The sequence below is a fragment of the Felis catus genome, chromosome A2 (genome assembly GCF_018350175.1).
Source record: "Felis catus isolate Fca126 chromosome A2, F.catus_Fca126_mat1.0, whole genome shotgun sequence".
Lineage (NCBI taxonomy): Eukaryota > Metazoa > Chordata > Mammalia > Carnivora > Felidae > Felis > Felis catus.
This window is the reverse complement of record NC_058369.1, coordinates 9,980,005-9,990,430: the sequence shown is the minus strand read 5'-3', so window position 1 is coordinate 9,990,430 and position 10,426 is coordinate 9,980,005. Positions and strand designations below refer to the sequence as shown.

The window sequence follows — 10,426 nt, the reverse complement described above, 5'->3', positions numbered from 1 at the left end:
AGGCTCGGCGCGCGCCGACCCCGCGCTCCAGGGTTGGCTGAGGGTGTGCTCGCGCTGCCGGAAAGCGTTGACGGTGATTGGCCGGAGGGTGGGGCCGGCTATTTGAAGGAGGCGCGCGGACCAAATACGCACTTCAGTCCGCGGACAGAAGAGGCGGGAGCGGTTCTAGGTAACGCTACCCGGCTGACCACAGAGGACTTCGGCGCGGGCCCGGCCCCAGCTGTGGCCTCTGCCGCAGCCCGGCAAGGCGATGGCCAAGGTTTCTGTGCTGAACGTGGCGGTGCTGGAGAATCCGAGCCCTTTCCACAGCCCCTTCCGGTTCGAGATCAGCTTCGAGTGCAGTGAGGCCCTGGCGGACGGTGAGGCTGGGCCTGTGTGGAGATTCCCCCTCCCCCCGGCGGACCCCGACCTCCCCCGTGAAACAACTGATCTCCCTTCCAACCCTGATCTCCCTCTTTCCCTCCGCTTCAGCCCCAGCCTCCTTGTAGAGACTACCCCTGACACCCCATGGCCAACCCAACCCCCTGCCCCGGGGTCACTCCAGTTATCCCTGTGGAGACCTCATCACCCCCCTCTTTTTTTCTGTGGAGCGCCTGCTGGGCACCTATTTTCTCTGTAGAGACCTCAGTCTCCGTTCTTTAACCTGCAGAGACCTTCAGTCACCCTATCGTCCCCAAACTCCCTCCCTTTTTCCGCAACGGAGCCCCTCTAATCACCCTTTCTCCCTGTGAAATCCCTTTCCCCCGTGGCAAGACCTAATTCGCCCCTATCTCCCCATTTGTCTCCCAGTCCCCTCCCTAGCCTGCTGATATTTAAAACAACCCCACCCCCACCCCCTTCTGATTGTTTTCTGCCCCAAAGCACACATCCTAGAACCTGACTTCCCACCTCCTTAGCTAGGCCCCAGCTTTCCACTCTTGATACCCACCTGGGGAGGCAGGGCAGGTTTCCAGCTCCAGTCTTTCAAGATAACTTGGTCTCCCCAGCTTCGGTCCCTCCCTCCTCTCTGCCTGCTTTGATAAACACTCCTATTGGAGGGGTGGCATAGCCAGGCAAGCCTTAGCCGGCTCCCACTGTCTGCCCACCAGGTTCCAGCTGATCTACCGAGGTGCTTCTTGCAACACTTTTGATGGTCTGACCTAGTCTCGGGGGGGTTGGGTGGGCCAGGCTGAGCCATGACGGTATCTGGCTTCAAACAACCGGCTGAGAGGTCAGAACTTTTTGTGCATCTTTTCCAGGGTGCTTTCACCGACGTACTTATTCATCTGTGTGTTATAAAGGTGGACATGGCTCTCATCTCACAGATGAGAAGACGGAAGCCACAAAGAATGAAAGACCTTTCAAGTAAAGGTCTATAAAAATCTAAAATGTAAGGTTGCCCAGGGACTCTTGGCACCACTTTCAGGAAGGAAGTACTCCATTAGACCAATTCTCCACTTGGTGGTTAAAGAAGAAACAGCCGCTGAGGAGGTGGAGATCTGTGAGGCCATGGTGTGCTAACTAGCACCTCTCAGCGGTAGGTGGGTGGTTTGTGGGAAAAGCCAGCCACTTGGATTAGCTTGGGGCTGATACGGTTTGAGATATGTGTGCTTTTGGGCCGGGCCAATGGATCAATCTCTCCTAGGTTCTTCTCCTTTTTAAATTAAGGAATCTACTTGTGACTAACTATAGAATAAGCCCAGTTAAATCCTTTCTGGAACAAGGCAGGGTGTAAATAAATAATTAAAGTGTAGAATGACACTGTGGAATAAGATTTAATTTTAAAGCCAGGAGGAGATGTAAGGAGCTAATAGGTTAAGGGATTCACGGTTCCCAGAAGGCAGGAGATCGGGTTTCAAACAGCCTGTTTGTGCTCCTTGCATTTAAAAATGGTTGCATTGTCATTATCTAGTAGTTTTATTCCTAGGAAAACCCCTGCCGCCCTGTTACTTTACTAATCTGTTTATAGACTCAGAGCAGGAAAGGCAAAAGTCCACCGCTGGTCGTTTTTTAATAGAAATGAGATGACTTCTCCAAGGTCACACAGCCGGTCTGTAGAAGTATTGACACTAAAGTTTGTCTCTGAGTCCAGAGTTCTCCGCTTTTACTATAACCGGGGAAAGAAAGAATGCATCCCTCATTTTAGAAATGGAACGTAAATAGAATGAGCGTAGAATTTGTTTCCACACCAGGACACTCTCAAAAGAGAATGAGGAGAGTGCTATTACTAATTACACCCAGACAATAAAGCTTTTGCTCAGAGAAATTCAAGTTGGAAAGCAAACTCTGGCCTGAAAATCCAGACTCTGGTTCTATCCCTAGGGCTATCCATGACTCTGACCTGCCAACTTGCTCTCTGCCTCTTCCTGGACTTCTTCCCATGGAGCAGAGAGAATCCGTTTCCTGACTCCCAAACAGATGGAGGGGGCCTGGCTTTAGGAGTCTCTCAGATTCTGGAGAAATCTCAGTCCTGTCACCTTGACACTGGCAACTGAAGACCTGACAAAAGACCCAACCCCCAGTCATTGGCTGACCGTGTTTCCCAAGGGCTCTGGGCCCCTTTGGTTCTTTTCTCTCCTCAGCAACTGGAAATAGATGCTTCCAAGGCATAGGTCCACGTTTAATACATTACGTGTGTTTTTCCTCTGTTTCATGGAGAAATTCAACAGCTGCTGTTTGAATAAGTCATGGAAGCAGATGTTCTGACCCACAGCTGTCACCGTGGTCAGACCAGGGTTCGTCTATATGATTATGAAAAACAGCAAAGTGATAAACAGAAAAAAGCCTCCTACGTGGGCGGTTTCTGTGTTGTGTTGTGTTTTAAGGCAGGAAACACTCTCCAGCTAGTTCAACTAACGATAGTTTTTTGCATGGCTTTAATCAGGTTGTTGGTTTTGGTTTTGTTTTCATATATAGTGGAGGAGCATGTTGTCAGGTGTTCGGTTGTAAAGTTAGAGCGTGAAGACAAAATTGAATATTGTCAAGTTACCCTTGAAGTTGCCTAAAAAGTTAGGTGCACCATGTTTCATAGGTACAATTGAGTCCTGTATTCCAGAGGAATGAGTTTGTGCTGTGTTCGTGATTGACGTCCCACATCTAATTCTAAAGAATGGTTATATTCCAAAATGAAGCCACTTAGGAATGCTTCTGTTTAAAACACTGGCAAGTTTAAGGTGATCCAATTTGTAGGCCTTTATCTCAATCATCTGCTATCTTCCATGGATGACTTCAGCAGCTCCTCTAACCTCGAGTCAATATTTCACTATGGCCTTCTGTTATTCTCTGATTTCTTAACGGCCCGCATTGAGGGAGCCGTTGTGGCCCGTTTGCCTGGCTGCCAGCACAGCATGCTTTCTCTTCTGGTCAGCACCCACTCCGGTCGCTGTTTAGGTTTTGCCAATGGTGTTGGACATCAGGTGCCTGTGGCCTACGCGGGGCCTGCTCTCCTTCAGGCTCCTTTTTCCTGAGTAGAGGGCCTGGGTAAAACTGCAAAGCGACAGAAAGTCAGTGTATCAAGGAAGAGCTCGGGGCTCAGGTGTCAAACCTCCGTAGTTGTGGCCCCGCATAGCTGTGTTTCCAAAGTTGGATGCTCTTGTGGGACACTGGACCAAGAAACAGGGCAACTTCAACAACAGTTTACTTCCTGTGAAACTTCCCCCCGCCCCGCCCCTGGCTGCTGGAGCTGTGGGTTGTGTAATTTCAAAGAACCCAAAATAAGTTTCAGGTCTCCTGCCAAGCTTCCGTGTACTAGCGTGACCTTGCCCCTGATACACTTGGACCTCCTGCAAGAGGCAGCGGTGACCAGGGATTTCCGGCGCTTGATGGGCCGGGTCTCTCCTTAAGCACTTTTCCTTTCACCTTGCTAGAACATACTCAGGGATGAGATCCCCCCCACTGGATGGGATGAAAGACTTGGGGTTCAGAGGATCATCTTTTGGTGCCACGTTTGTTGACTGAGTCACTGTCACCCAAGGGTCTAAGAGCCGACATGAGTTGGTGCCTGATCTGGAAGACCTGGGGACTGGCTGGCTCCCCCAGTGGCCTCGTCTTCCCCCTCCTGCTGTCTGGCTCTCCTGCTGGATTGGAATCTGCTGCCATGCCCCAGTTGTCGAGGGATCTATTCAGTTCGGTGGCACCGGTCCCTGTGTGTGAAAGAGGATGCTGCTTCCTATCCCAGCACCCAGTGGGCAGAGCCCTGAAATGGCCCAATTCCCTGCTGTTCCCTCAGCACGCCTCTGTCACGTGGCGCCTAATTCAACCTCTGCCATACGGTTCACCCTCAGGCTCTGAGATCCCCGAGTTCCCCCAGAGGTGCAGAGTCGAGGTCGCTTGGCAAAGCTAGGCTCACAGGAGAAATTTCCCCCCTAGAATTAGAGGCTCGTGCCCCTTCCAGTGTACCGGACAGTGGTGCCCAGCACTTAGTGCCCAGGAGATGCCAGGTGGTCTTGAGAATAAAACTCTTTCAGTATATTAAGGATCTGTCCAAAACTCGAGAAGACCCTTCCCCTGCCTTCGTGCTCCCCAGCTATTTCAAGTCCCTAACACCTCATATCCTTACAGACCTAGAGTGGAAGATCATTTATGTTGGCTCAGCGGAGAGTGAGGAGTTTGATCAAATCCTAGACTCTGTGCTGGTTGGGCCTGTTCCAGCAGGGAGACACATGTTCATCTTTCAGGTAAGAGAGACAAGGCCTGAGGCTTTGGCACCTAGAATTATTCTCTTCTGTCCAAAAGCACACGGTGTGGTTCAGTGGTTCAGGTTCAGAATTCTGGCTCTTGCTTTCAAGAACTCTGACCTCTCAGAAGTACTTCACACGTTTCCCTTTCCTCCACCTCTGTGTCATCGTTGTCACCATGAGCCACTGATCACAGTCGATTCTCCTTATTCACGGGAGTTATGCTCCAGAAGGTCGCTGTAAATGCTGAATTAACGAATACCGAACCATTGCCCCTGGAAGAAATACGGATTAGGTTCCTACAAGTCCTATTTTTGTCAACCAGTAAATACGTAAGCTTGTTTTATGTGTGTTTGTTTAAAGACCCTTTATTTAGTATTATTGTTGGTTCATTCCCATTGACCTCCTGGCCAACAGCACTGTAACTCATGCCTGAAAAAAGCTTATCTAACACACGTATTTTGTCCATAAGGCACATCATCACCTTCTTGCCCTTAGGGACCCTAGACAGTAGTAAGCACTATGGTGGCCTTTTTTTTTTTTTTTTTTTTTTAATGTTTATTTTTGAGACAGAGACAGTGAGAGGGGGAAGGGGCAGAGAGAGAGGGAGACTCTCCCTCTCCACACTCCACGGCTCCACACTGTCAGCACAGAGCCTGACGTGGGGCTCGAACTCACTAACCGTGAGATCATGACCTGAGCCAAAGTCGGACACTTAACCAACTGCCACCCAGGCACCCCGGTGGCCTTTTTTTTTTTTTTTTTTAATGTTTGTTTATTTTTGAGAGAGAGAGAGACACGCACGCACGTGAGTGGGGGAGAGGCGGAGAAGGAGGGGGACAGAGGATCCAAAGCAGGCCTCACACTGACAGCAGTGAGCCGACGTGGGGCTTGAACTCACGAACCGTGAGATCATGATCTGAGCCGAAGTTGGACGCTCAACCAACTGAGCCACCCAGGCACCTCTGGTGGCCATTTTAAACTGCAAAATCACCAACAAAAAACACCAAAATGTGAGAAACGTGGCATTAAAAAGACCACAAAAAGGATGCTCATTTACAATATGTGCTGAGATGAGGTGAGGTGATGACCTCACCTGGGAACACGTACATCAGACAACTCAAGATTTTTCCCCACTCTGTGCATGTCCTCAAATGACCACGAAAACACCCCAATTTTGAGGTTACAGATAACTACTACTAATTAGCAAGAAGGCGAATTCACAAATGAAGATTCACTGTAGCTGCTACATGACTCTAATCCAGTGCCACAGGGGCTGCAAGAGCACAGGTAGAGGGCAATTCTTAACGCTCCCTGAAGTTTGAGAGGCTTTGCTCAAATCCTCACCTACCTCCCCCTCTGCTCCTCCCACCCCAGTCCAAGCAACTCCATTTCATGCTGTTAGGAGGTGTTACCTCATCCACCTGTATCCAGGCCCCAGTGAGCCCACCTACTCCACTCCACAAGCAGGGCTGGCGTCCCGAGCATTCGGCCCGTGCAGCCACAAGGGGCCTTGCACCCGGCACAATGTTGTGCTGTCGCTGGCTGAAACTTACTAACTTGTGAACAAGGGACCCCATGTTTCATTTGGTTATATTGGTTTCATTTTGCACCCGTTACACAGCTGCTCCTGTCCATAACAACACACCCCAAATCTGTCCACGTCTGTCCTCTACTTCCTGGTTTAAGTTTGTCCCTGCTCCAGGATGACTGCTGTAACCTCCTGCCCAGTATCCCTGCTCTAACAGCAGCCGGCCGTCCTCTTGTCACAGTGTCCCACACTGCCACTCTTTTTTTTTTTTTTTTTTTTTAATGTTTATTTTTGAGAGAGAGAGAGACAGCACAAGCAGGGGAGGGGCAGAGGCAGAGACACAGAATCCGAAGCAGGCTCCAGGCTCTGAGCTGTCAGCACAGCCCTACGCAGGGCTTAAACCCATGGACTGAGATCATGACCTGAGCCGAAGTTGGACGCCTAACCAACTAACAGACTGAGCCACCAGGTGCCCTGAGAGTTGACTCAATTTTGAAAAAAAAATTTTTTTAAGTTTTAATTTCTGTAAGAGCGAGCATAAGCAGGGAAGGGGCCCGACACAGGGCTTGAACTCAGGAACCATGAGATCATGACCTGAGCTCAAGTCAGACCCTTAACCAGCTGAGCCACCCAGGCACCCCTGCCAGTCTTCTTCACAGACCCCTTATCTCCTGCTAAACATTCTTGGTCTTTCCTGAGCCTTTAACTGGCCCAAAAGGCCCTGGGTGGCACGGTACCAACCTGCCCACCTGTTCAGCCTTATCTTATGCTGCCCTCCCCCCCTGCTCACTACACTCCTCAGCACCACTTCCTTCTTTGTGGCACTTGTCATGCTGAGCATTTTACAGGCATTTGCGGGATTGATTCTGTCTTCCCCACTCGATTAAAAATTCCCGTTGGCAGAGACCATACTTTGGCTCAGTAAAATATGTGTTGCTTGAAAATCGTTGTATTCCTGGTTGAGGTGTGGCTGTGCAGTCAGTACTAAGGCCCAGGATGTGTTTCCTCTAGGCTGACGCCCCCAACCCATCCCTCATCCCCGAGACCGATGCCGTGGGTGTGACCGTGGTCCTCATCACCTGCACGTACCACGGACAGGAGTTCATCCGTGTGGGCTACTATGTCAACAACGAATACCCCAATCCCGAGCTGCGGGAGAACCCACCCCTGAAGCCAGACTTCTCTCAGGTGGGGCTTGTCTCTGCACTTCCTGCTTCAGACAGGCTGGCTCCTTTGCACCTGGGGGAGTTGACTCATTGGAACTGGGAGCCAAGGTCACTTCTGAAGGTTTTCAAGCCATCCTCAGATCTTGCAGCTCCAGACTAGAACTGGAGAGAGAAAGGTCTTTTGTTTCTCAGAAGCACCCCTCGCAGAATCAAGATTAGATAGGTCCCAGCCCTAAGTCATGGTACACAGGCACTCCCTGGAGTTCTACATGTAGTTGTTGATGGAGATGGAATAAGTGAGATCTGTTCTTCCTAACTTTGGGGCAGGGGTTTGGGGGGGCCCCGGCTCTGTGGGAGTAATGAGAGGGCATGCCGACAAGGGTTGACATTCCTCTTTCTGCCCCAGCTCCAGAGGAACATCTTGGCCTCGAACCCCCGCGTGACCCGCTTCCACATCAACTGGGACAACAACATGGACAGTCTAGAAGCCATAGAGAACCAGGACCCTGCCCTGGGCTGTGGCCTCCCCCTCAGCTGTGCTCCCATCAAGGGCTTGGGTCTCCCTGGCTGCATTCCTGGCCTCCTCCCCGAGAATTCCATGGACTGCATCTAGCTGCAGGGATCCAGGCCCAACCTGGGCCCAGCTGGGATTGTGGCCAGTCTCCTAGAGCATCTGGAGGGGGCAGGCGGGCCTCCCAGACAGTCCCATGGAGGCCATCTGGAGGACTCTGGGGCCATCAAATACACCAAGGCTAGGCAGACATGGCTCTGAGGAAGGAGCCGGCCTCAGGTCTCTCCCAACCCTGACCCAGAAGGATCATCTGACCTCTAGTGCCCAGGCCTGTAAGAAGCGGGTACTTCAGTTTTTAATTCTTTGTGACTTGTGTCTTTTCTCCTTTCCACACACACTATAAATTCCGCCTGCAGGCCTTTGTGCCACCATGGTCCTGTGAATACCACTGACCCAAAATTCTTCCCACAGACCTCCCTGCCCTGCCTTGAGACTCTCTTGGTCAATGTCTGGCAAGGCTCCAGCACTATTGAGACAAAGGCTGTCATTCCTGTCCCTTCCCAAACATCTGAGCTGATCCACCCAGCTTTTTGGAGTCACAGGCAAGAAATCTTGGTTAGAAGGTGGACTTGGGCATAATTTCTGTCCTTCCAGGACAGTTTTTAGGTCTTTTCAATCCAACAGCCTCTGGAAAACCTCTGTTCCCAAAGCTGTGCTCAGCAGGATGCTGAGGAATGATGGTCCAACTCTCAGTCACAGCCACCTTCCTGTCATCTCCTAACTGGATCTGGCTTTCCCTGGAGGCTGTCACAGTGGGAGGATGGCATGTTGGAGGAGTCCGCTGTGCTCTGTCCATCTCGGTGTCGGCATCGGGCCCCTCTGCAAAGACCTCATGCTCTCAGGCCACAGACAGACTACAGGCACAGGAAACAGTAGGGACTCTGGAAACCTCTCCTCCTGCCATGCTGCCCCTGCCACGCCCGGCCCTCTCGCTGCTACGTGGATGCTGTTGTGACTGCAGTTTGTGTATTAAAAGGTTTTTATATTAAACATGTTTGGTTGGTCTAAAAATAAAAAGCACTTCATCTAGACTGTTTCTGCTTTTGTCTTAGGTGGGCTGACCATCTCTTGTCCATCTCTCCTCGTGACGTGCTGAGGGGGGCTCTTGCCCCAGACAGTGGGTTGACTGTCCCGTGTTCCCTTGCTTAGCTTCTTACCCTAGTCTTAATTGGTTACCTAACTGTACTCCAGACTGGGAGGGATTTTTCATTGTCAAAAGTTAAGCAACCCAGCTGTTCCGGATAGAGCATAACCAGTGATTTTTTAGACTTTGACCTTGACCCACAGGAAGAAGTTAACATCATGCTCCAAGGACACACACAGCAACATATTAAATTTTACTTTACTTTGTAACCCCACAGCCCAGGGTAGACTTGTCTGGCTGGTGAGCCATTTCCCCATAATTCACAGAAGTGCCCAGACACTTACCTCCCGGAAACTGGTGGACCTAGGAACATGGGTGCAGACAGCTATTGGATAGGGTGCAGGTTGTAGAAGCCTATAGGCAGGACAGCAAATTGGCTCGTAGACCTGAGACTAGCTAGCCCTCTGAGTCAAGATAGCTGGCTCATCCAGCCCCCCTCCCCTCTTGGCACCCTCTGTTTGGGTCTCCTGCAGTGTTTCTCAAGCGGGGACAATTTAACAATGTCTGGAGATGGTTGCAGGGGGGCGGGGGGCGCTTCTACTGGCATCCAGTGGGTAGAGACAGGATGCCTTTAAACCTTCAGTGCGCAAGACAGCCCCCTTCCCTAACAAAGTATGACCCTGCCCCAAATGTCAGTAGTGTGGCAGAGAGAAACTGACCTCAGGCTGTGTTTTAAAAGGGCACCCAGAAAAATGGTCATCTTTATTGTTCTGGGACAAAAGGAATCCTTAGCCTGGCTATGCCCCAGACTCCTCATCTGTAAAATGGGAGTGATGCTAATAGTACCTCCGTGATAGGAGTGTGGTGAAAAGTAATTTATTTAACGAGTGCCAGCTCTTACTACTGACGCACACAAGCCCAGGGTAGATGCCCAGCAAAGGGATAGACACAGAGCCCCCTTCCAACCATCCCCTGTTCCCGGGGCCCAGCATCCTCCTGAAGATCTGGCTGTGGCTGGGGGAGACCCAGAAGGCTCCTCGGCCTGGACCCTGATATCCTGCGCCAGGCCTTATGAATGACGACTGCCTGCGGCCCGGCGACCTCTGACCCGAGGCGCCCGCCGCACCCCTCCCCCGCTGGCAGGTGGACAGAGGCTGCGCCGGGAGGGTGGGGGGAGGCCCTGGCGCCAACCTCGGCTGGCCGGCGGCCGCTGCCGCACTGAGCGGAGGCGGGGGACTGCGGCGCGTACGAGGCCAGGCGGGCGCTCGCCTGGACCGCCTCCTGGGCCTCGAGCGCGGCGCGGCTGCCCGCCAGCCTCTGCCGCCCCGCCCGGCCGGCCCGGGCGGTAGGCTGCATCTCCGCCCCGCCCTCTCACCCCGGGATTGACACTGAACGTTCTGCGGGGGGTTTGCCGGACGG

The 10,426-nt window shown here is 51.8% G+C and overlaps 1 protein-coding gene and 1 long non-coding RNA gene across 2 annotated transcripts; one reads left to right on the top strand and one right to left on the bottom strand.

Moving 5' to 3' along the window:
* The first annotated feature begins 107 nt into the window (after positions 1-107).
* On the top strand, positions 108-8,952 carry ASF1B (anti-silencing function 1B histone chaperone). The gene is made up of 4 exons (XM_003981937.6): positions 108-359; positions 4,540-4,655; positions 7,198-7,374; positions 7,759-8,952. The coding sequence occupies exons 1-4, from the start codon at positions 251-253 to the stop codon at positions 7,963-7,965; spliced, it is 609 nt and encodes a 202-aa protein (XP_003981986.1). The 5' UTR covers positions 108-250; the 3' UTR covers positions 7,966-8,952.
* Positions 1,731-10,388, bottom strand: LOC123382406. The gene is made up of 2 exons (XR_006590712.1): positions 9,352-10,388; positions 1,731-4,930 (listed from the first exon to the last, which is right to left on the bottom strand). It is a non-coding gene; the product is annotated as an uncharacterized LOC123382406 (long non-coding RNA).
* Positions 10,389-10,426: the final 38 nt, after the last annotated feature.